At 50.9% G+C, this 26858-nt stretch overlaps 1 protein-coding gene across 1 annotated transcript in view; it reads left to right on the top strand.

Moving 5' to 3' along the window:
• LOC120844257 (protein yop1-like) overlaps nucleotides 1-11886 on the top strand; it is a 31249-nt gene extending 19363 nt beyond the window's left edge. The window contains exons 3-4 of the mRNA XM_040215934.2: nucleotides 8160-8301; nucleotides 11677-11886. Coding sequence (XP_040071868.2) covers nucleotides 8160-8301; nucleotides 11677-11886 — 352 coding nt within the window. The remainder of the gene's footprint in view (nucleotides 1-8159; nucleotides 8302-11676) is intronic.
• The last annotated feature ends 14972 nt before the right edge of the window (nucleotides 11887-26858 follow it).

Raw genomic sequence — 26858 nt, 5'->3', positions numbered from 1 at the left:
CATGGCTTGCAGGTGCCGTCAGTCCGCCCTCCTTTCTGGGGGTCAAAAGCGTCTAGTGAACTCAGTGGAAGCTAAGCTCTCACACGCCTTTCCCCTATTGTGTCTCCCATTGCCCCCTTTTGTGAAAAAATTAACGCAGTGGAGGGTAGGCTCTCACGCGTGCCTTTTCCTCATTGTGTCTGGCCAAGTGATGTCGGTGCAAGCCATGTATTCAGAGGTTGCTGTGGTTCCTGGAAGACACTGCCAACGTCCGTGTCGTACAGGAGAGTGCGTTTTCATAATTACGGGTTGCGAACCGCAAGGAACGTGCTGCCATGACGGCAGCACGTTCCTTGCGTGTAGATGCAAGCATGAAAGTATGCTTGCATCTACTATAATAACCAAGTGTGAGAAATAGTTGCTTCCTAGAGAAGAAGTGCATGAGCCATGTGAATAAAATTGGAACTCTCTGCCTGTGATCAATCGCTTTTTTTTTTCACCGATATTCACCGATTTTAGCCTCGTCGTGAGATGTTCCACCGAAATACACCGGTGTTTTGAAAATAAATAAACACCGAAAAACATCCGCCGATTTTTCTCACAAATAAACACCGGAAAGTACACACCCTAGATATGGGCTAGATGGTTAGACATTGTGATGGTTTGCTGCGCTGCGTAGGTGCAAGAAAAACGCACTTGATAAAGATTTAAACTAAAGCAGAGAATAGGCGAAAAACAACATACAGGAATGGCGCAGAGTAACAACTGTGTAATTTCTTTCTCATATTTCACCCCCCACGTCGCCACACACCCACATTATGTTTTTTTCAGAAAAGGGTGCACGTGGAGCGAAAGCTCGCGCTGCAGAACCCAGGGTCCTGGGTTCAATCCCCACCCCTGCCCGTTTCGATCTGGATGAGCATCGTACCGGCGTGCGGTTGTGTATCACTACTGCGTGGTGCATGTTAAAGACCCCAGGCTAGCGGTTTTACCGCACTGGCTAAATCGCTTATCTATAGGCAACAATGTCGCCATGTTCTGGCATGTTCTGGCGTATAAACAACTAACGACCGATTTCTTCGTCAAAATACGCTGTGGAGGGAGAAAGATGAGAAATAAATTACACAGTTGTTAGTCTGCGCCTGTAGGTAATGAGAAATTGCGTTCCTGGTTGCAGATTGCCGTAAAAACACATTGTTTGTAGGATTCACTTCGTAGAATTTGTAGGTTTTACGACGGGGACGACGGTTCATTCACGACTCCATCGCCTCAAGCCCAGTTCGCCACGCAGTTCATCGCACAGCCACCTTACCACCTATTTCGAGAGGCGATAGTGTTGTTGAAAATCAACGTCGTCTATGTCAAACACAGTGGCGTGGCTTAAATACCTACACCGACGGCGAAACACGCACAAAAACGCTGCCATTTTGGACGCGCCTCCCTCATCTCGCACCTAACTCGCCCAAACTCGCCTAGGTCGGAGCCGGCAAGCTTTTCCTAGCCGCGGCGGCTTCTGCCACGTCAGAATGACGTCACAGCATCTCGCCGCGAGTTCCGAATATGCCACTCTCCGACCGCCTCAAACCCTCCGTTCTGACGTCGCGATCTAAGGAGTGACGGCGCGTGTCGTCATGCACGGCGCCGACCAATCGCGGCGAGCGGCGAGTTCTTGGAGGGAGAGTCTTGGAGGGGCGAACACTTCGCCCCTCCAAGACCTCCCTACGACGCCGGGACGCCGTTTGTACAGGCTCAGTCCACCGTCGCTGCCCACGCCGACCCTCGCGGTCCCCATACCACCCGACAGCGACTATTCACGGTCACCGACCCCCCTACCCGCAGGGACATCGCGGAGGCTTTCATTTTCGTACAACAAGTTGCAAGACATTCCCAACACATCGGGAGAAGAGAGATCCAGGAGCTTCAGCTCCTGGAGCTCTTCGTCGACATTTGGGACTGCAGGTGTATTGGACTTCCCCCCCCCCCCCCCCCCCCCCGCAGTAAGCTCCGCGTCTTTGACCGGGTGCGGCTCGTCTACCACGTTGCCTTGTCCGGGTGGGGAGCCGCACTCGACGTCTATGCTGATCCCTCAGCCACCTTTTTGTTGGGACCGCCCGCACCACGAAGAGTGGCCACCCACCGTAGTGGTTCCCCTGACCGCTCCGTTAGTCCTCCCCGAGGAACACGTCCCAACACCCGGTCTCAGCCCCAGCCTCCCAAGTCTCCCCGCAAGAACCCTCCCAAGAAAAAGTGAAGGTTCGACGCTACCCCCCGACTTCCAGCCTCCCCAAGAGTGCCTGGATCTCCTCGACGCGGTCGACGCACTCCCGACGGGCCTTCCCCGTCCCCTCGACCTCGTGCTTGGAGAGGCCCAGACGATCGCCGTAGTCGTCGATGGTGTCCCGACTTTGGGACTCCTCCAGGACATCCTCTTACCGGAGGATCTCCTGGCGCAAGCGTTACGTGAAGCCGGCGATCCCGGCTCCGCAACCCCTTCGGACCCTGCTGGTTGGCCTTCCCTCCCAGCCGTGCCCGACACTGCTCCTGCTCCTTTGTCCGGGGCCTTCCCCCGGCCGGCATCGCCCTCAACGACGGCCTCCTCCGCTTCGGAGCTAACCACCGATTCTGAGGTGGCCGAGGACCTCCCCGAGGACGATAGCCTGGCAGATGCGGCCCTTCGAATCCTTCAATGGCTTCAGCGCCATCAGCCGCATCCACCACCCGACCAGGACCAACAAGACGACGACAACGACAGTCGGCGGCCTGCGGCCTTCCCGCTCCTGCCGCCCTACCCGCCTGTGCGACCGAGTGAACCAGTTCCCAAAGTCAGGTGGGACATTGTCGCAGAACCTTTCGGGTATAACCCCCCGTTTGACCCAGCCCAGCTTCAGTTTTTTGCCAGAAAGTCCTCTGTTTTTAACGCTCGCTCCCCCCATCCGGACCAACTTCCTGTGCTCCGGCTGGCTGTAGCGTCCATGCTTTCTGCCGGCATAATTGAGGAGACTACTCGCGGCCCCTTTTTGTCTCCCATCCACTTGTACCACTACGTCCACCGCGTCCAGGTTCGTCCTCGACTGTTCACACTTGACCGCCTCTTTGCCAAGTCCGAAGTTTCGCCTGCCCCCTCTTCCTCAGGCCCTTAAAGCTTGTCCTTTGCCGGCGAGGCCGTTTTTTGTCAAGTTTGATTTGCGAGACGCGTTTTACCATTTCGGTCTGGCACCCGCCACACGCGCCCTTACCACCTTCCGGTTGGACGGCCGCTACTATCGTTACAATGTTTTGCCCTTCGGCATCAGGCCCGCTCCTTTTTTTATCCAATCTTTGGCAACGGCCCTCACTCGTGAGGCACGCGCCCGTGGTTTGTGGGCTTGGTCGCACCTAGACAATTTTTTATTTGCGCACCCCAACCCGGACTTTTTGAAGAAAGAACTTGATCTTTTTCTTGACCAGCTCCTTGAAGCTGGCATTCGTTTATACCCTAGCGACTCAATGTTCTCCCCGTCCACCCAGGGTAAGTTCCTCGGCTTTTTTCTTAATGGAACAACGGGGACCATTGGGCATACGCCTTCGAGGCGTCAAGACCTCCTCCTTGTGCTTCGCGCACTCCACTACCCCCAGACACGCAAAGTTTACCAGCGAGCAGCTGGCTTTTGGGGATTTTATTTTTCACTTTACGCATCTCATTTTCATGCCTTACGGCCCCTCCACGTCGCGGCCGCCACTGGCGCCCCCCCTTCCAGTCCTTGGCTCCATCTTTTTGAGTATGTGGTTCAGTGTTTGCCCGTTGCCGTGCCCTTTAACATTGTGCCCGTCGAACGTGACGTCTCCGCGGACGCCAGCTCTTCAGGCATCGGGATCTGCTTACCCGAGGGCAACATCGCCATCATAGCGTCCCGACCAGCCCCCATCTACCTCCGGGAACTCTGGGCCGTCCTGCTGGCCCTACTTCTAGCGCCGCCACGAACCAGAGTTGTGACGGACAACCGGGCCGTTTATCAAGCCCTCACAAGGGGACACGGACACACCCTCACGCGACCAGAAGCTCTAGCAGCAACTGTACTCATGCTCAATAAAGCGGGATGGGTTGGGTGGGTGCCCACTGACCAGAACCCGGCCGACGGCCCCTCTCGCCTCCACCGCACTCTTACCGTGGGGACGAGCGGGGTCGCCGCCAGGGGGCCGGAGCCTATATATTAGGGTGTCGTGCCCCTATCGGGTCAGTCGCTGGGTTCCCACCTCACCAGGACCCAGCGAAGCAGGGCTCGTCCCCACGGTAAGAGTGCGGTGGAGGCGAGAGGGGCCGTCGGCCGGGTTCTGGTCAGTGGGCACCCACCCAACCCATCCCGCTTTATTGAGCATGAGTACAGTTGCTGCTAGAGCTTCTGGTCGCGTGAGGGTGTGTCCGTGTCCCCTTGTGAGGGCTTGATAAACGGCCCGGTTGTCGGTCACAACTCTGGTTCGTGGCGGCGCTAGAAGTAGGGCCAGCAGGACGGCCCAGAGTTCCCGGAGGTAGATGGGGGCTGGTCGGGACGCTATGATGGCGATGTTGCCCTCGGGTAAGCAGATCCCGATGCCTGAAGAGCTGGCGTCCGCGGAGACGTCACGTTCGACGGGCACAATGTTAAAGGGCACGGCAACGGGCAAACACTGAACCACATACTCAAAAAGATGGAGCCAAGGACTGGAAGGGGGGGCGCCAGTGGCGGCCGCGACGTGGAGGGGCCGTAAGGCATGAAAATGAGATGCGTAAAGTGAAAAATAAAATCCCCAAAAGCCAGCTGCTCGCTGGTAAACTTTGCGTGTCTGGGGGTAGTGGAGTGCGCGAAGCACAAGGAGGAGGTCTTGACGCCTCGAAGGCGTATGCCCAATGGTCCCCGTTGTTCCATTAAGAAAAAAGCCGAGGAACTTACCCTGGGTGGACGGGGAGAACATTGAGTCGCTAGGGTATAAACGAATGCCAGCTTCAAGGAGCTGGTCAAGAAAAATATCAAGTTCTTTCTTCAAAAAGTCCGGGTTGGTGTGCGCAAATAAAAAATTGTCTAGGTGCGACCAAGCCCACAAACCACGGGCGCGTGCCTCACGAGTGAGGGCCGTTGCCAAAGATTGCATAAAAAAAGGAGCGGGCCTGATGCCGAAGGGCAAAACTTTGTAACGATAGTAGCGGCCGTCCAACCGGACGGTGGTAAGGGCCCGTGTGGCGGGTGCCAGACCGAAATGCTAAAACGCGTCTCGCAAATCAAACTTGACAAAAACTTGGCAAAGAGGCGGTCAAGTGTGAACAGTCGAGGACGAACCTCGACGCGGTGGACGTTTTTGGTACAAGCTGGATGGGAGACAAAAAGGGGCCGCGAGTAGTCTCCTCAATTATGCAGGCAGAAAGCATGGACGCTACCACCAGCCGGAGCACAGGAAGTTGGTCCGGATGAGGGGAGCGAGCGTTAAAAACAGAGGACTTTCTGGCAAAAAACTGAAGCTGGGCTGGGTCAAACGGGGGGTTATACCCAAAAGTTTCTGTGGCAATGTCCCACCTGACTTTGGGAACTGGTTCACTCCGGAAAACAGAGAAACCTTTCCTGGCACTGCTAGTACACCAGAAAACTCCCGGCGTGTCGGGCTCCAGCCCGGCCCAGCTCCTTATGGGATACGCTCTACGACGTGTCTACCCGTCACCACCACGAGGCAAGTTCCGGATATCCATCAAGTCCAGGACTTCAACGAACGCGACGCCACCAAGCGCCGTAATCAGCAAAGGGAGTTCAATTCTCGCCACGCTACAAGAGATCTTGGCCCTCTCCAAGTCGGAGAGGAAGTGTGGGTGGAAGACCCAGCCAACCGACAGGTTCTGAGCCCCGCTCAGAGGCCACCTTCCTACGTCGTCCAGACGCCCAGTGATGTTCTCGTGCGAAACCGCAAGCACCTCGTCCCCTGCAGCAGTGCACCGTCGTCATCTTCTGTGACTCCTGAAACGACCGACGGTCCGGCAGCCCTGCAGCAGCAGTCTTCAAGGGACGGAGACAGCAGTAGGCCACCTCCAGTGTTTACAAGTGCCCCTCCAGCGTCTCCTAGGACACTACAGTCGCGCTACTTCTGTTACAGACGGCGTGTGGTTACCCCAAAACGAATGAACTTGTAGTGCATGCTTTTCTCCTCTGCCATGCGTAAGGTGTAAGGCACATTGTGTCTCTTTTTGGGTTATGGTGCATAGCGACTCTACCAAAGTATTCATTTTAAGGCAAAGCTACAGTGCATAGTTTACCCGAGTTTGGCTTCCTTCTAACCTTCTTGATCTTCTGAGCAAAGTTCTCCTGAAGAGGGGGTGTATGGGGGGCTAATGTAGCGACTGAATTGTATCTGGATTGTGGCGCCCCATTTGGGGGATAATTGTATTTATGAACGCCGTGTGTAATAACCGGGATGGTTTTGTTTGTTTTTTTACTGGCACACTTGGCTGGCGGGCCTTATGGCTAAATGTCCCATAATGCATCGCGCGACCCCCCCCCCCCCGAGGTCACGTGACCCACCCGAGGTCACGAAATCCCCCCAGGTCACGTGACCCCTCCCCCCCCCCCCGAGGTCACGTGACCTCACCCCCCAGAAGAGATTGAAGAATGAGAGGAGGAGGACGAGGTGCATACCTTCCCCTCAGTACCCTTCCAACCTCCTCCTCAAGAGCTGCGCTCTAATTCGGCGTTACAGGTAGTTCGAAACGGCTTTCACTTTTTAGAGCGCAGCTCTTAGGGGCCCGTTTCCGGCTTGAGCGGCGTCGGCGTCGCCCTCGCCGTCGGCGTAACCGCGAGGTCACTTGACCCCCCGAGGTCACGTGACCCACCCAGGTCACGTGACACCCCTAGGTCACGTGACCCCCTTAGGTCACGTGACCTCCTGAAGTCACGTGACTTCATGGGGTCACGTGACCTAAGGGGGTCATGTGACCCCCTGAGGTCACGTGACCCCCTGAGGTCACGTGACCCCCTGAGGTCACGTGACCCCCTGAGGTCACGTGACCCCCAAAGGTCACGTGAGCCCCTGAGGTCACGTGACCCCCTGAGGTCACGTGACCCCCTGAGGTCACGTGACCTCAAGGAGTCACCTATCTCTCAGTACGCTTCCAGCTTCCTCCTCAAGAGCTGCGCTCTAACCGGCGTTACAGGGAGTTGTAAACGGCTTTCATTTTAGAGCGCAGCTCTTAGGGGCCCGTTTCCAGCCTGAGTGGCGTCGGCGTCGGCGTCGGCGTAACCTGGGGGGTCACGTGACCCCCGAGGTTACGTGACCCGCCCCCCCGAGGTCACGTGACCCCCCCAAGGTCACGTGACCCCCTGAGGTCACGTGACCTGGGTGGTCACGTGACCGCAGCTCGAGGAGGAAGATGGAAGCGTACTGAGGGATGGGTGACTCCTTGAGGTCACGTGACCTCAAGGGGGTCACGTGACTTCATGGGGTCACGTGACTTCAGGGGGTCACGTGACCTTAGAGGGTCACGTGACTTCTGGGGTCACGTGACCTCAGGGGGTCACGTGGCCCCCCTAAGGTCATGTGACCCCTTCAGGTCACGTGAGCCCCGAGGTTAAGTGACCTCAAGTGCTGCGCTCTAACCGGCGTTACAGGGAATTGTAAACGGCTTTCATTTTTTATTAGATTTCTTTAAGTGCCAGGCATAAACGCGAAGAAACGGCCTACGCGTTGTATGAATTCCACCAGCGGAATTTAGGGGTTGATGGTGTTGTAAAACGTTCATTATATCGCGTGTTGTATCACAGCCTCTTAGCTTTTCTATGGGTCCTCTACGGACCGACAATCTCGGACTCCTGAACGGGCTCTTGATAGCGTCGGACGGTTAGTCGGTCACGAGTATCGTCTTAGCAAGAAAAAAAAGGAGTGACACATGTAATATATTGTACGAGCAAAGAGGCCATATAAAATATTTAGAACCACCCGTCTCATGCAGATGATGATTATTTTCTTCATCATGCTCGGATACGTCTTTGAGTGTTCAAGTATCTAAACAAACAATTTTTCTGGCAAATACTAAGTTGTTTGTCACAAAAGAAAACAAAACACCCGAGTGCGTCCCCTTTCGTATAGTTCCCCCTTTTTGCATTTCTGGGCATGGGTAGTTACTGTCTCCTTTGTTTCGCCTTCTAAATAATAATTGAATCTCAACCTTGATTTCTTGCGGTGTGCAGCATTCGAGCCCTCGAGAAGCGGGAGCCTGCGAGCATGCAAAAGTGGACGTCTTACTGGCTCATCTTCGCTATTCTCAACGTGTTCCTCGGTGGCATCACAAATCTTCTTGGGCAATACTTTCAAAAAATATACTTCCTGAAGGCGAGCATATCTTCCTTTATATTCTCTTTTGATAGAACACAAGGGTTAAATTATCCTTTAGCGTAATGCCGAACATTAAACGACATCGTCCACCCAGCGTAGAAACACGTTTTAAGTAGTTCTTCTTACTTCAAACATTTAAGGTTCATTTTGAGGGGTCATATTTTGATCAGACTAGCTGCGTTATATAGTTATCGCGAGCATGGTCCGAAGCACTTACATGCAAAGCAATGACGATCTCCGAATTGTTCCGTTCATGTTGAAACCATGTTTGAGAAAAATGCAGGGCACCAGTCGTTCTGTTGTGAGACAGTCACCTGAGGGAAAAATGGTCAAAAATGTATATTGCACGTTCGTGTTATGCCCTTGCGACCCTGTGTATTTAAATTTCATTTCCAAAAGCACCAACAGAGGCTTCTTAAAGCTGTCAAAACATTTTCATGGTCTATTTAAGCGACTTAAAATCACGTGATATACAAAAGGAGAAAATACTTTATCGGTTATGCCCAGGGCCGGTTTGCAGGTAGTATCTTAACCGGCCGTTAAAATAGTCGAAAGTTTGATTTTGTGAAGTCACTGGGTTCACGGAAAGTAGCCCCATTGCCTTACTTGACTGCTAGCCGGACCCTAACAGATACTAATATACCGACAACAAAAACCTCGCAAGACGACTGGCAGATCGGCCTCCGTTGCCATGACACTCACAATTGTTTCATTCAAATCTTGCAAGATTCAAGAGCGCCGTTCTAAACCCGTCGCACCAAAATTGCCATGGAGCAGCATCATATTGAACGAGTTCCTCCTCAATATAAGCGTCTATAGTGCCATGCATGCAATCAACTTATCAATCATGCTGATTTTTACAGATTTCTTAAAATGATCCTTACCGAGACGCTGTTTACGTGCCATGTAACAAGCTTCTAGTAGTGCCATGTGAAAAAATAACGCCCACGTTACCTTTATTGACAAAATACATGGGAAATATATTCCCAGCCTGCTTTCGTTACCTTCAATCTCCAGTTCTGGCGAGAAGGTAACGCGGCATCGATCACTTTTACGTCCGCTTGGTCGGCTTCCACAGCAACCTGCCATTTTTCGATGTCTTACCACAAAAAAAAAAAAAAAAGATAAACAAAACAACCGGAAGTTTATATAGAAGGCGCCTACTACATCCGGAGCTGTTTCAAAAGTCACTTTAGTAGTGATTCCGACGGAGCCCCTACTAAAGATTTGAGATCTGTGCTGGCCGGCGCAAGCGCCGTGGTACCGGCGATGAACACACGGCTACGCTTGCACGGCGATTGACACTGACACACAGCGAAGGACAAATGGCGATAGACATACGCTGTAAAATGTACCCCCTGAAATAAACTACTGATAATTGCCGGCGTAAAAAAAAATTCCGCGGAAAAGCACAAATATAAACCAAAGGACAGCCACGTTATGTTCTAACGATCTACGTGTCAAATCAACTATATGACGTCACGCTGAGGCGGTGGCACTGCTGTCGGTACGTCCCGTTAAAGACCCTGTATTACGGAGAGTTTCCAGTCGCTTGATCGGAGTCACGTGGTTTGTGAACCGTGTCTGCAATACGCGCTGCGAGGAAATGCCGAAAGCGCTGAGCGCCTGCTCTCCTTGCCGCACGAAAATGGAGCCCATGCGCAGTTGCAAGCAATTTCTGCAGGAGGAGTCCGTCATTAATTTCCGAACCTCCCCGAGGTTCGAGAGTGACCCTATTCGAAGATCTCCACGGCACATGCGCGAATGTTTCGCCTATGTTTTCCCACACCCGGCCAGGACAAACATAGGCTTGCTCGTATCATTGCGCGATCTCACGTAGAAACACCCAAAAAAGAAAAAAAATGGGCCAATGAACATGATTCTTGAACGACGAAGCAATCTCGTGGACGGTTTTAAAGAGCGCTTTAGTGTATCAATTGACCCCGTAAGTGATGACGTCACAACAGGGCGTCTGGGTCCAAACAAACCGTTCCTAGGGGCGTTGCTATGGACTAATGCACGGAGACTCCACATGAGGCTAGATTTTTGCTTATAAGTAAGTAAATAATTTTTAGTAAGCAACCTAACTTCTTGATATCTAATTATGAAGATGTCCTTGTCATCTCAGCGTCGTATTGCAACGTTGAAAGCCATTTCTGAAGTATTCCACTCCCCTTTGCTTCGGTAGCAGACGACACGATAGATTTGCTGCATGCAAGTGCATCGCCAAGGCCACAGAGGCCTTCGCAATGTGCGTTTTTTTTCTGTGAAGAACCCAGCTTTGTTCAGAGGGGCGAAAATTCCGTAAAATCAACCCGCGTCATGCAGATCATTTATGACGACGATCTGAAGTGCATTACCGGCGGCGTAGTGCAGGCCAGCATGAGAAACAAATCGTACACCGTCGAGGTAATATTGAGGTTGTCAGGTTATTAAAATATTGCATGTCTATCGCAATTGCGCATTCTTTTTTTTTTGTATACATTAAATTTCGTGGATGTGCTCTTTCGGTGAAGATCTCCATCGATGTAGGTAGATGGTTGAGCGTGTTGTTTTTTTAATTTACGATAAGGAAAGAGGAACATTTAATATATGTTTGTCTTAAATGTTCCTCTTTCCTTATCGCAAATCTCCATTGAACCCGCGATGAGAGTACAATCTGTTAAACTCAGCTTATGTTTATCCAATTCTTTCGCGCTTTGGGGTCTTGCGGAAATCTGAAGAAACTGCAAGAATCTTTCTCCACGCGATGGTTACAACCAGGTACGAAACATCCTCCCGTAGCGCGAGTCCGCAAACAAAATTTGGGATCTCAGCCGATCACCTGAAGTGCTCTTCTAACGGGAGCAATGCGATCTTTTAGCAGACGATCATCTCGATCGACGCCCGGACTTTCGATAAACCATATTTTGCATAGCACCCCAGTATGAATTCTTATAAGTGTCTGAAACTTATTGTATTTCAACCAAATGCAATATCAGAATATCGTCTTCATTCACCCGATTCAGACGCCGGCGCCGGCTTGGTCGGCGGGCGTGTGTCAGACGGCATTCTTGCATTCGTCGTCTGCTGCAGGCATCTTGAGGACCGGAAGTTGCAGTCGTAAATATTTCAAAAACAAGCGATTACCGGCACACTTCTGTTGAAACATATATGACATACAAGCTTTCTATATCTGTGATTTTTAGAAGTTTAAACCCTACTCCCGATTTTTGAACGGTCGGGTTTTAGTAGCGAAACCTAGCCACATGCATTTGTCCATAACAACGACCCTAGCAGCGGTTTGTTTGGACCCATGACGTCACACTTACGGAGTCAATGTGAGGGTGCATGTGTGAGTCTGCGCCCTGTGACTGGCTCGTGCGTTCCCAGTTCCTGCTGCTGTGCTGGTGCGCGTGCCCCCTGGAGAGCAACGGCGCCGACTACCTGTACGGCTGGATCCTCGCGCACCGGCTCTTCCGGCCGCTCGTGCACAACATGGGGCCGCCCAAGAAGGCGCACGCGCCCCCCTCGCAGGGTGACGAGAAGTCCGGCGACGTCGGACGCGCCCTGCCCCCGCGCATCGAGAAGGCGCGCAAGTGAGCCACAGCCAGATGTGCCCGAGGATAAAGGTGAAGGTAGAAAAACAGTCAAAAAGCAAATGTGCAAAAAAAGAAATACGCCAAGGTGTGTTTCTGAATTGGTATACAAGTTCACCCTCTCGTGTTTTAAAGTGCATGTTGGACACACGGGGAGGTGCTTAAATGATAGGCTCAGGGAGCACAGCTACTCTCGAGCGGGGCATTCCGTTTCATTTCAAATCGCACAGCTGTAGCAACAAAAATGCATCCTTACGGAGATCGTCCTTTTGCTGCATTTGCTATTCTCGGAGAATAGTGAAGAGAAACTTAGGCAAGCGGCAGCCTTCCTCCCCCTCTCCGCTGGAGGGAAAGAATAAAGTTGAATGAAAGTGGCAAGTAATCTCAAGGTGAATGCCGCATGATCCTGCGTTTTTGTTGCGCGGGAATGGCTTAGCCGGTGATGGGAAGCGCATAGACGCAAGCGCCGTCAGGATGCACTTTGGACGCTCCTTTATTGATTGGGACCCTGAAACAGACGACGCTCTTCTGCGCAAAGCTATCTGCGTCGGGTGCTGCGAAAATGTCACTGGGGTTGGCATTGCCCATTACGCTCACCATAAGTGTTCATTTGGTTTAATATTCGGTGGGTATTTATGATACGTGTGTATTTAGGACAGGTTGTTTTCAACAAACTTTCTCTCGAGAGTTTGGCCTCCGTTGTCTGTCAATGTACGGCAGCCGAGGACTCGTCAAGGTGCGACTTAGCAGCTTTTTCCCTCGCTCCCCACCATCAATGACGGGATATCTTCTTCTTCTTCTTCTTCTTGTTAATATTACTATTATTTATCGACTGAAATCAGAACAGTGTCATGACTGTCAACTTGGACGGAGCTGATTGAAGAATGCAAAGATTCCAATTGTTCATCGTACTCTTTACACACACCTTCAAACTTGTAGCTCGCAACTTCTGATAAGTATCCAGGATTACAACTTGTGATCTCATGGCTAGCTAAATCCTGGTCATGACGTACCAGACAAAAACCCTTAACGACGCATTCACAACAGAAGCTGAACCGCGTTTCCAAAGCGGTTGCGAACGCCGTTGTTTAAAAATCCAATGCGGAGTGCCAATTCGTCGTCTTCCTGTACAAAAAAAAAAAAAAAACTGGACTCAGGGCAATTAGCACTGAGGTCTACCCTCTATCCTTTCAATCAAAGCCAATGAGAACTCGGCGTTGCTCTGACTTCGTCGAAAATCCTGTGCAAGAAGTACACGACTTCCTCTACACATAGAATTTTAGGCGCGTTTAATGACGAACACAAAAGGATCCGTTTCACGTTTGCGATACGAACGCCAGTGTGAGTGCAGCTCCAGAAGGCGCCACTGAAACATCTTGGAGCTACTATGTGGCTTGCATCAACATAAAAACGGCCAATGTGGCGTCAATAGGACGCGTCGGCACGTCGAAGCTCTTGAATGAACCTTAATGGCGTGTTCATACTGCAAAAGGATCTGAATACCCGAAGTGGATTCGCTCGTTCTCAACCACAAAGCGGCTGGGACCGAGCGGTTAGAGTGCGCTTTCGCCAACCGCTTCGGCAAAGATTTGCCCTAACCGCTCTGGCGAACCGCGAAGCGGCGACTAATCGCAACTCGACGCTGACGTGACGTCGGTAGCTCTCGAAACAAGATGGCCTCTGTCGCTGGGGAGGCGTCCAAGGCGCTGTAGTCCTGGCGCTGCAGCAGACAAATCAGCGAGGAAACGTGGAGTTCGCGTCTGTCACTCGAATCCGTAGCGACACCAGTTGACTCGCAATACTAACGCGCTTCGCTCCGGTGATTTGGTTCGGGTTTGTTTATTATTCGTGGTGCCAAAGCCCGTCGCTCGCTGGCTGGTTAGTTTTTGCCCATAGAAAGTTGAAACCCGTTTCTGATTGACCAAAATGGCAGCTTCTGAACCCACTAAAACAGTCACGTGATCTACTGAAAGCTTTCGACACCGTGCATGACCACTACGAAGGCCAACAGAGACGTCGTGATCCTAACTGCGTAGCCAACACACTACCACGAAGCTGGCAGAGTACCTGCGCTAGGTCCACCTTAACGTTTACTACTACCGAAAGTAATAAAGGGAACCTACTCAAGAAATAAAGTGTACGTACCAGAGGGTGCACAGGTAACGCAAACGCTGTTTATTTGAGCTTAATGTCAAACAAACAGTAGACTCGAGTTTCACTGAGCACCAGTGAACCTCACTACTCCGGAAATAATAAAAGCGCTTACTGATTACCAGCTGAACGTTAGGAAAGCGACGAAGAGAGAAAGAAACACACTGCTGGACTATCAACCCTTTTTTTATATACACTTCCTTTTCCTCAACCCAATCCTTAAAAGGGTAGCTTCTTCTTCTTCTTTCAAAGCTTATACTTAAACTTCCTTTTTCTTCTCACGGACCGTGGTATTCTCCACCTCTTCGACTTTCCCCATCCCAAAAGGGTAGCTTCTACTACTTCAGTCAGAGCTTAGATAGAAACTTCCTTTTTTTCTCACGATCCGTGGAGTTTAATAATCAGTAAGCATGGATAACCAACCGGCTCAGCTACAGGCCATCACTAATAAAAGCGACCGACGAGGCGGAGAAATTGACACTCTATCCCGAAAACAATGTCATCTATTCATGCGAGAAGGGTCCCCTTCAAAGAAGACGTAGGGGACATCCTCTTCTTAGTCAAGCAAGGAGCGCCTAATTAAGCTTTGGTTGTGGGCGAAGTCCAGGGATTCGCGGGCGGGTTGTCCGGGTCCATGTCTCTTCTTCCGCTGCCTGAACTCATGCTGCGTACGAAGAGCCTGAAGAAAAATCTTCTGAGTGCCAAAATAAATAAATTTTGGTTTTTGGATTAAACAGGATTTTGGATTGTAAAACAGGGTTGCCAAACCCAAGTATCAAAAGGTCACGAGTGATCACCGAAAAACCGCCAACCACGTCTTGGTGTGTCTGAACAGGGTTGCTCGCGAACCGCATCCCCAACCGCTTCGCAAACGCAGCTCAAACGCCAGTGCGAATGCGCCATATACGTTTTCTTTATAACGCCTTCTTCTGGGCACTTCAAGTCGTTGATTGCTCTCGAAAGACTTGGGCGCATACTTGAGATTCTTTAAGAAGCTCTCCCGGTAGTTCCTGGTCATAATGTTGTTTAGAGTTACAAAATTAGGAAACTTAAACAATTTAAACAAGTTGTCTTCTGCAAGAAATTATTTTTGTTCTGGGCTGGCTAATGTCTACAAACTTGGACAAAGGAGGACGATACTCACACACGAAAGGCGCAGAACAAAAATTATGAAAAACCAACTAGCCCAAACCCAAGCAAGCTTTATTGCTCTGCCAGAATCTCCGAGCTCTAAGCTACGCTTTTTAGCATACCTTTCACGACACCATCCTGTATTGCCATCGCCTAGGACTGTATTTAAATAATGTCATACCTTAGAATGCTGCATCCCAACGTCTCCATAATAAGTATCTCAATCGTCATCAGGACAAACACCTTAATAGAATACAACAGACAGGATACTCTTATGATTTTTTGGGAAAAATTTACCATTTACGTGTTCCAGGATAAATCAGAATCGAACACAATTCCCATGTGCATAACATCACAAACATGTTCAACAGGAACTCAGGTACAATCTTCACAACGTGATGTATGCACAATGAAGGGCCTATCTAGGCGAACACTCCTTGACAGGTTTGAAAAAGAGAAGTTTTGTTTTTGAGCAATTGATAATAATAACACTCGACGCAAACAAGTCCAACAGGTGTATAGCGGAATCCTACAACATAACTATCCCAGTACTCTATTGCACATTGTCACGAATGACGACGTGACGAACAAGGAATAACTGAGGAAACTAAAACGTTTAATGGGGCGAACATGTGCCCAAAATATAAAGGAAACAGAAGATAACAGCACAGCGTCGCGAGCGTCGAAGTCGGCGTAACAGCAAAGCCGAACACGCTGGGGCGAGACTGACTCCGGCTTGCCACGCGGAGCCCCTTTTGTACACGCGTGGTCTTCTGGAACCATCTGTGCAGAAGGTTCGCCGTGTAAAACATTCTAACCTCGAAGTAGCCCAACATGGTTCTCGAATTCACCAAAACATCACAATTAGAGTCAACAAAAATGCGTAACCGCGGCCCGGAATCGAACCCTGGCTTCCTGCGTAGATAGCCGTTAGGCCACGAGTGCGGTGCCTACTTCGTCAGCGGCGCGCGCGGCAATATGACGAGATAAAAGCAGTGTGTCATCAACGTACTGATAAAGGGTACACTTCTGAATACAAGATTGCACGTCGTTAATATAAATGTTAAATAATAGAGGTGACAAAATAGAACACTGCGGTTCTCCCGCTCTCAGCCAAGCTATAGCATTTCTTTTCACCAACCAAAGTCATCTGAGACAGTTTTGTTAAATAGTAATATTAATAATAATAAATATATTCACAAATGCACCGATCTACAAGTTGATTATCGAGTCAGGTCAAAGTCAGTAGGGGATTCTGGGACCAGACTCAGCATTAGAAATAATCAGAATTATTATAAATTTACAAAGCAAGTACTTCAAAATAATTTCGGGAAAAAAAAGCCGAACTTTTTCCATTTGATGCATTTTGGCTAAGTTTGGGAAAGTTCTTACATGTGACCTACATGAAGTTTTTTTAACAAACTTGATGTCACCACAAAGATCAAGCGTACTTTTTTAGTGCCTTTTAATTAAATAATTTATTGCAGGTTGCATGATCGAGAAGGTACGCTCCTCCGTTCATGTAAACGATTTGCGTGCACTTTTACCCCGAGTGTAAACGATAAGAAGGTCAGAATGGCATTGCCTAGGCAGTCTCGCTCTAACTCTTTCCCAGACATTCTAGGTCGAAAATTCGATATGCGAGCATAGTAGATAAGGAGCCGAGTGCCGTATTGCCGATTCTGTTACGCCGACGCTCCGTCGCACGCTGCTGCCGCCGTCGACGCTCGCTGCTGCTTTCTCAGCGTGTGTTCTCCGTTTTCGTTTCTGGCAAAAGTTCGCCCCCCATTAAATATTTAGTTTATTTCATTTTCACCTGCCCCATCGTCTGTCATTCGTGACAATAGGGAGTTTTAGCGGGTCGTTTCCACACGTACGGTTCGTCCTCGAACGCATCGGCGACGCCACTGCGCATGCGTGCGCGGGTCGTTCGGGGCGTCGGGAGGCTCTTCTCGTTCGTTTCTCCCATTCCGGCCGCTGGAGTAGTCACCGCAACGCAGCTGGCGCAGCCAGTACCGTTCAGAACTCGGGTAAAAAAAAAAAAAAAGATGGCGGTCGGTTCGGTGATTGACTTCGCCAACTCAGCCGAGTGTTAGGCTTAGGAGAGCGGAAGGCGATTTGCCATCCTGCTAGTGTGCTTCATTTGACAGGTTGAACCAAATCATTTCGAGGACTGCTGACAATGGTAAGCGATCGTGAATGTTGTAAACTGCACATGCTAGTAAAGTTTTGCGATCTGCGGGCAGACTAGCTGCCGTGGTGACCGCGAGCAGAGGAAATGATTTGGTTCGACGGCACACAACGTGAACGATTGATGAAGTTCAAGATGACTGAGACACGGCATATACCTTTACGGTCGTTCAGATGCGTTTTACTCTATCTAGCTTCGGAGTTCTTCAAATTCTGACCTGCAAATGTTACGTCGGCCGTGCTGTTTTCATGAGTCGTACGCCGGACACACGAGCCGCCACGGATTTACACGTTGCAGAATGTTTCACATCTTTACTAGAAGATGGCGCCACCGGTCAAACAAATCATCATCATCGTTTACATGGTCGTGCAAGTTTCACGATTCGCTAAAATATGTCAAATTTCACGTACGGTTTCACGGAACGGACCAGCTGCAGCGTTCGTGATTTCGGAACCGTGTGCTCGAAAAACGATACAATAGTAAGGGTGCAGGCGAGCTGGTGGATGTTAACCATGTTGAATATACCTGAGACTGGGGTAGAAAAAACATAAAAGTCGAAGAAACAGAACGGGACAGGACGATGTCTCAAACTCAGCTCAAACTCAGCTGAGTTTAAGACGTCGTCCTGTCCCGTTCTGTTTCTTCGACTTTTATGTTTTTTCTACCCCAGTCTCAGGGGTACTTAACATCGAAAAACGACTCGCTAAAACTCCCTAGTAGAGAGTTTTAGAAATCCGTTTTGCGCACTGGATAGGGTACGGTGGGCCCACCAGTACAAACTGCGCATGCGCTACCGCAGAATACTCGCGTACGCGCAGTTCCTGCAGGAGGGCCCAGAGTACCGTAGCGCATGATCAAAAATTTTTCCCTAAAACTTTTTTTATTATGTACAAAGTAAAATACGCTATATTGCCATACGCGTCGACGACGAGCCCGTGCCTGGCCAAATGGTTACCGTGCTCGGCTGTCGCGCGGAGGATCCCGGTTGGATTCCAGGAAGCGGAATGTTCTTTTATTTATTCTATCTACTTGGCGTGATCATAAGTTCGATAACCTTCCCGTCTGATCAAGTTACGAATGTTCTACGCGCCGAATGTTCTACGCCGAATGTTCCAGAAACCCACGCGAGGAAATGAGGCGCTCTCCGTGGCGAGCCGGAGTCAGTCTCGCTCCAGTGCTCAATCGTGCTGTCACGGCGCTATCGACGCCTGCGATGGTAGCCATTCTCTGTTTTGTTTTCGACACAAGTTCGCCTCATTAAATATTAGGTGTGTTTCAATTTTCCTCGCCTCGTCAATTGTCATTCGTGACATTTTGGTGGAGGTTCGGGGTAACGCAGCCCGTGAAGCGCACCCCTCCAAGGTCTCGCAGCGCAAGCCCAATCCCCCGCTCAAAAGGATCATCTGCAGAGACTACCGACACCCGAGGAAGCCGCCGCACCCAAGGCCCGGTGTTCGAACGTTTGCCACTCAAGACCAAAGAGCCAACGAGGCCGACGATGGACAACCAGTCGCCGCAGACCCCGGCCGTCGCCACCGTCGTATACCCGCCAGTCGCACCGCGGACTCCAACGACTTGCTACGGTGAGGTGCACGAGGACATTTAGGATTGGCTGTAGCACTATTAACGTGCAGCCCGCCACAACGGTGGACGCCTGAGCAGTGCCTCCACAACCTCTACTTCTCGCTTGAAAGCACTGCGAGACACTGGTTTGAAAACCAGGAAGCCTCCTTCACTAAGTGGGAGTCCTGCGACGCCGAATTGAAAGGGACGTTCATTAACCACCATCGTCGGCAGCGAGCGGAGGACCTTTTCCAAAAAGGGGTGCTGGTACCCAACGAAAGCGTGACCAGCTTCGTTGAAAATGTCGTGCACCGAAGTGCCCCAGCCGATCCGGAGGCCGTCAAGGCGAAGAAACTTTACGTCCTCATGCGCGGCATGAAGGGTAAAATTTTAGGAGGCTTGTCCGAAATCCCCCGAAAAACCGTTAACGGTTTTGTGACTGAAGCCACCAGCACTGAGCGCGCACTGTCGGCCCGAGCAAGCCATTACACCACCGATTCGCCGGCGTGCCTGCTCCTCCAACCGTCGTATCTTCCCGACTGGACCTGAGCACCGCCGGTGTTGACGACTTTGGGGCGATCATCAGCCACATCGTCCGCGAAGAGCTTCGCAAGATGCTACCCGCTGCTGATCGCCCATCCTCGCTCTCACTCGCCAATTCGTCCGAGAGGAGGTTCACTAAGCCTTCCAGCCTGAGGCTCCTGTCACCATATCAGCACCGGAGGAGCTTTGTCTAAGTTACGCCTCAATGGTACGAGGAACACTACTAGCCCCGCGTCTGTACATGGCGGCCTCCAAACGTGAACCTCCCACGCCGCAGTATCCCCGACGCCAAGAAGATCTGCCGCACGTCCGCCAAGAACAAGCTGCGTCAAGAAAGACCGACCTGTGGCGAACGACCAACCGACCCCCGCTCTGCCACCACTCGTGGGTTTTACCCGAACGAGCCACGCCCGAGGTATGGCGAAAGCCCTCATGACATCGAGAAGTACCTCCGACGTTCGACATCCTTAGCACCACCTTTTCACCGTGAATCCCGCTCACCATCGCAAGATGTTCAGAGTCTCCAGAGCCACTGCCCCGCCGATAGAGCATGTCTCCCCTGCGTCGGTGGGAAAACTAACTGCGGCCACGCCTGGGGGTGACGTTGTAGAAGAAGACCGATAAAAGGAGCCTTCAAAAACGCCGCAGGCCTTCCACTCAACCGACGATGCGCATCGGAGCGACCCTTCTACAATGGTGCCCAACAGTCACAACGTGACCACCGACGGCCGCGACGCGTCGGCACGCGTGGTCACCGAAGCAGACTACTCCGTTTTGAGTGGGAGGCCTTCACGCTGTATTCGGAAAGTAGCAACGCCGTGGGAAGGCCCTCAAATTCGAACCGCCAGTGGACACGTCATCACACCTGTCGGTAGATACAGTGCTCGCGTTGAGATCCACGTTAAGACGTTCCCTGTGAAGTTCGTCGTTCTGCAAGACTGTGCGATGGACATTATCCTCAGAATGGGCTTTCTCAGCGAGTATGGCGGCGTCATCGAGCTTGTAACAAACCGGCTGATGCTACGAAAACCTGTTCCAGCACCGGAGGACCCCAAAGCGACGCGATCAGTGGTCCGAGCACTCGCATACCCCGTGAACTTAGCACCGTGGTTGAGTGTTGTTGTACCCGTCGTCATCGATAAAACTTCCTGCAGCGAAGTGCTGCTCGAGGGAAGCCTCTAGTTGCCTCTAGAGAAAGTAGGTGTCGTACGACGAGTAATAAAACTTAAAGAGGGTGCGTCATGGTCCTGGTTACAAATTTCCGAGAAGAACCGCAGCACCTTAAGAAAGGTATCTCAATGGTGAACTCGAATTTAGCCGCAATCACTGCAATTTCGGAAGGGCCGACTTCATGGCATCACGAGAGAACGCTGCGCTCGGAACGTGGCATCTACCCGAAGATTCCAGCAACTGAACGAGGACGGCTGCTTAACCAGCTGAGCGAATTTCGCGAGTGTTTCGCAAAAACATCAAAGGTGCGATAGACAAGGGTACCGAAGCACCGTAACATTACTGACAACGACGCGCTCCCTGTCCACCAGTCACCGTATCGAGTCTCCTTAAAGGAAAAGAACACGATTCAAGATCAGGTGCTGGAAATGCTCAACGACGACATCACTCAACCCTCAAGAAGTCCGTGGGTGTCCCCAGTCGTCCTTGTAAAGATGACGGAGCCCTCAGGTTCTGCGTGGACTGTCTCGACTGAACGCTGTGACTAAAGAGGACATTTATCCGCTTCGCCGAATCGAGCATACGCTAGACCGACTGCGCCACTCCCCATATTTTTCGTTGATGGACCTGAAGAGTGGCTACTGGCAGATTGAGGTCAACGAACGCGACCGCGAGAAAACTGCTTTTGTCACTCCCGACGGACTGTACGAGTTCAAAACGATGCCGTTCAAATTTTGTTCAGCACCAGCGTGTCATGAACACCCTGCTGGCAGGTCTGAAATGGGAGAGATGCCTCGTTTACCTGGATGATGTCGTATTTTCACGGGATTTCGTCAAACACCTGAGACGACTTCCAGCGGTACTTCAAGCCATCAACACAGCCGGCCTGTCACTCAAGCCAACAGTGTCAGTTTGCCTATGTTAAAATAAAGTTCCTGGACCACGTCGTGAACAACAAAGGTGGCCTTCCTCACCCCGAGATGACCCACGCCGCAACCGGATTTACGCCGCCGTCTGACAAGAAGGCCGTGAGAAGAATTCCCGGACCCTTTGTCTACTACTGGCACTTTGTTTGGGACTTCGCCAGGCTGTCCGCACGGCTGTCGCACCTAACGAAGGACGCCGTAAAGTTAGAGTGGACAAAAAAAACACCAGCGGTCTTTCGACGAACTCAAACGAGGACTCCAAACGCCCCAGATTTTTGGCCATTTTGACCAGTTCGCTGAAACAGAGAACCATACCGACGCCAATACACCGGTCTGGGTGCAGTACTAGTTCAAAGGCAGAATGGGGCAGAGCGAGTCATTGCATAAGCACGTCGGGCGCTGTCTAACGTTGAGAGAAGGTACTGAACGACCGAAAAGGGGTGCCTTGCTGTCGTCTGGGAAATAACAAAGTTACACCCATATTTGTATGAAAGTCCTCTTCGCGCGGTCACAGACCACCACTCGCTCTGCGGGCTCGCGAATCTGAAGGATACCTCCGGACGACTCGCCCGGTACAGCCTAATACGGCAGGAGTTCGGCACGACTGTGACGTACAAGTGATGCCAAAAGCACAATGACGACGACTGCCTCTCAAGGGCCCCCGCCGAGGCCGGTCCTGCGTGAACAGAAGAGTACGACGATGAGTGTTTTCTCGGCGCTCTGGATGACAGCGACACGGCAGCCGTCTAACAGGATCACCCTGAACTGCAAGCACTCATCGAGCACCTAGACGGACAAGGAAGTGCTGTTCCCTGCGTATTCATACAAAAACTGCCAAATTTTTCCGCCCAACAAGGTGTGCTCTACATGGAGAACTTCAGGGACAACAACATGGCGTGGCTGTTGATGATTCCTTCCATTCTTCGAGAAGAAATATTTTAAGCCTGCCGCGATGACCCGACATCGTAACACCTTGGCTAAAGCAAGACTCCTACCACGAAACGCGAAAAGTAACACTGGCCTAAGCTTGCGAAGACAGTCCACCACTACACACATCTTGCCACGAGTGGCAACGACGGAAGAAACCACCGGTGAGACCGGTAGGACTTCTTCGGCCTATCGTGCAACCATCTGCCCAATTCCAGCAAATCGGAATGGATTTATTTTGACCGTTCCCACCGTCGCCGCAAGGAAACCGATGGACAATCGTCGCAACCGATTTTCTCATGCGGTACGTCGAGACGAAAACCCTTCAATCAGATACGGCTGTTGAAGTTGCCAAGTTATCCATCGAGTCCATTGTCTTCCGGCACGGCGCCCCCGAAGTCCTCATTTCAAACCGTGGATCATCCTTCATGGCTCAGCTGACGCACGAAATCATTTGGGTAAGTAGAACCTGCCACCGTCGAGCCATTGCGTACCATCCGCAGACAAATGGACCAACGGAAAGTCTAAACAAACTATCGCGGACATCGTCTCCATGTATGTCGACGTCTTCTCCTAGACGTGGGACGATGTATTACCCTACGTGTCGTTTACTTACAACACGGCGGTGCAAGAGCCCACAGGAGTAACACCGTTTCAGCTGGTACATGGCCGTAAAGTAACGACCCTGCTCGACGCGATGCTGCTCCACGAACCAACTGAAAATGGGAGTCAAGACGCCCAGCCTGTTGCTCAATGAGCTGAAGAAGTTCGCCAGCTCGCCCGACTCCGGATTCAAGATCAACAACGTGCCGACGCCACCCCGTTTGCTTCAAGCCCTGAGGCCGCGTGTGGGTCTGGGTTCGAAGCGCTACTTCCAAAACAGACCCACTCTGTAGGGTTCGAAGCGCTACTTCGAACCCTACAGAGTGCTTCGTCAACTCGGGGATCTGAACTATGAGGTCATGCCCGACGGAACACGGACTTCATCACGCCGCACTCCACCAGCGGAAGTCGTCCATGACGCGCTCCTCAAGCCGTACTCCGATCAATAGGACTGTGTTTCACAAGCTTTGTAGTTTCCCGTTATTTTGTTTGTTTCCTGCTTCATTTTTCGGCAAGTTGCATCCAGGCATTGCTCTTTTTAAGGGGGGGGGGGGGGGGGGGGGGGAGTAATTCCACACGCGTCGGGCGAGCGAGTGCGTGCGTGGCCGATTAGATACCGTGCTTGGCTGTCGCGGGGAGGATTCAGGTTCCAATGCAGGGAGCGGAATGCTGTTTTATTTCTTATTTTTACTTGGCGTTCTCCTAAGTTCGAGACCCCTCCCGACTAATCGAGTCACAAATTTCTTACGCGCCGGACGTTCTACACTGAACGTTGCAGAAAACCACGCTGGTACATAAGATGCACCGCGCAGCGAGCCGGAGTCAGTCTCGCCCCAGTGCTCGATCCTGCTGTCACACCGCTATCGACGCCTGCGCCGCTACCCATTCTCTATATTTTTGGGGCACAAGTTTGTCATTAAACGTTTAGTTTGTTGCAGTTTTCCTCGCCTCATTAATTGTCATTTGTAACACTACACCTGCTTTCCCAAAAAAGTTAACAAAATCTCTGAGTTTATTTTTTTTTCCGCAAAAATGAATTTCCTTAAACACCGGAACAAGTACAAACAAGTATCTACCAACACGCTCGTTTTTAATGTGAATTTCCTATTTCCGAATGCTCATTTTCCCTCAAATGTTGGGGTAGCGGTCCGTACCAGATGCCAAGTTCTCAGTACTTACCGTTAATTTATTCTACAACTCTGGATTTAATTAAATTTCGAATGGACAAATGCCGGCCGACGGAGCTGTCGAATACATCTTGTGGCGCGAGTTTCCGAAAAGGCGAAAACATTTTCCCATTGACAGTTTCAGAAAATGATCTATTACTTCTGAATGAGGTAACGGTTAGTTCTGAAACTTTCGCATCTAATTTAGACCGCTAGCGCTATATTCTGGCGGAGAATAAACGTCCGGCGATGCGTAGTTCATTTTCGCGGTGAAAATAAGTAAATATTTTGGAGAGAAGATGCCGTATATTTGAATAAGCAAACGTTTCAAAAACCTAGCAAATTTAAAACTCTTTTTCTCAAAAAAACATCCTTTTTATTTGCTTTGTGTTTTTCTAGTAGCAACGTATGGTTGTTTTTTATCAGCAAATAAAAATGAAAAACATTGCATTTTGTTTGTGTGACTGCAGTTGAAATTTGAAACTTATCAGTAGTGCTCTGTAGCAACGTTCTGGGATAGCTGATATTTTGGGCAATATTGCTGCAGTAATATAACTAATTACTTAAAAAATGGTTAACACGTGTACTTAACATGCTTCGAACTGTGTGCAATTAAAGATAAAATTTATTGTAATCCGCCACAAAGCTTTCCGTTTTCCAACGCGCGTTTCAAAAGATTCAAGTTTTATTTACGGTTATATAGTGGACATAAAATATTTTATTTACATTTAGTTGTGGACCACGATAATACTTTGGTAAATGAAGCAAATCTATATACGTCATCTTCATATGTCTATACAATTTTTAAATTGTTTTAAATAAAGAAAAACTTTATTTGATATTTCTGGTGATATTAACATAATTAATACTTCCGAAGATCGCTAACAGAGATTGTTAGACATTTTATTTTATTGTTTGAAAATACAATATTTTATATTTATTTTATTTACCATTTTGAAATCTATTTCCCAAGTCTCAGGGGAGAGTCTTAGTGCATTGCTTGAGAAGTGACGAAATAGCGAGCGGTCAAACTTGTGATCCCCGACAAGTCGAAGAAACGTTCGTTCTGGTCTCGGCTGCTTCGATGGTAAATAACATGAAAAGGAAAAAAAAGGGCGTCCCTTCATTATAAATGTGTGCGTTTCAGGGCTTAAGGTGTCTTGCATAAAAAAGTGAAAGCCGTTTACAACTCCCTGTAATGCCGAATTGGAGCGCAGCTCTTGAGGAGGGGGAGGGAAGGTTACTGAGGGGAGGGTAGACCCCTCCTTGTCCTCCTCCTCCTCCTTCTCCTCTTCTTCGCCTCATTCTTTAATATGCTTCGGGGGTCACCTGACCTCGGGGGGGGGGGGGGGGGGTGTTGCGTGATTTGGGGGAGGGGGGTCACGTGACCTCGGGGAGGGGGCCATGTGACCTTGGGAGGGGTCACGTGACCTCGGGGGTCACGTGAACTTGGGGGGTCACATGACCTGGGGGTCACCTGACTTTGGGGTGACCTTGGGAGAGGTCACGTTACCTCGGGGGGTCGCGTGACCTTGGGGGCACGTGACCTGAGGGGTCACGTGACCTTGGGGTGAACTTGGGGGTCATGTGGGGGTCGTCTTGGGGGGTCACGTGACCTTGAGGTGACCGCGGGAGGGGTCACGTGACCTTGGGGTGACTTTGGGAGGGGTCACGTGACCTTGGGGTCACATGGCCTTGGGGTGACCTTGGGGGGTCACGTGACCTTGGGGTGGCCTTGGTTACGCCGACGGCGACGGCAACGCCGCTCAAGCCGGAAACGGGCGCCTAAGAGCTGCACTCTAAAAGTGAAAGCCGTTTACAACTCCCTGTAACACCGAATTCGAGCGCAGCTCTTGAGGAGGAGGGAAGGGTACTGGGGGGGGGGGGGGCTCAAGTGACCTGGGGGGGGTCAGTGACCTTGGGGGATCACCTGACGATGCTGATGATGCCATCAGTGACGTGACTGATGACGTCATCAGTGACGATGACGATGCGGATGCCGGTGACGTCATCAGTGACGTCACTGATGACGTCATCCGTGATGATGACGATGCGGATGCCGGTGTCGTCATCAGTGACGTCACCGATGACGTCATCAGTGATGATGGCGACGACGATGCGGATGCCGGGGACGTCATCAGTGATGATGATGATGACGATGCGGATGCCGGTGACGTCATCAGTGACGATGACGTCATTGGGGAGGTCACGTGACCTCGGGGGGGGGGTGTCACGTGACTTGGGGGTTCACGTAACCTTGAAGGAGGGGGTCACGTGACCTCGGTGGGAGGGGTCACGTGACCTTGGGGTGACCTTGGTTACGCCGACGCCAACGGCGACGCCGACGCCGCTCAAGCCGGGAACGGGCCCCTAAGAGCTGCGCTCTAATACAATTTCCAACGAGGTAGAGGGGCTTAGAGTGATAAACCGGAAGTTCGGAAGTGGCACCCCCCCGGTTGCCGCCATATTTTACGCAAATGTGACCACTCGTCACGTGACCTCCCAAGAGCCGTGACGTCACAGGTAAGATGGCAGCGCCCAGAGCTGGCGGATGCGAGTTTGTTCGGTGCGCGGTAGCCGTGATGTGCAGCTGCTTTCCGACGAC

The sequence above is a fragment of the Ixodes scapularis genome, unplaced genomic scaffold, assembly GCF_016920785.2.
Source record: "Ixodes scapularis isolate PalLabHiFi unplaced genomic scaffold, ASM1692078v2 PGA_scaffold0__279_contigs__length_252992795, whole genome shotgun sequence".
NCBI lineage: Eukaryota > Metazoa > Arthropoda > Arachnida > Ixodida > Ixodidae > Ixodes > Ixodes scapularis.
The sequence above is the reverse complement of the archived record's forward strand: the minus strand, read 5'-3'. Positions and strand labels throughout refer to the sequence as shown.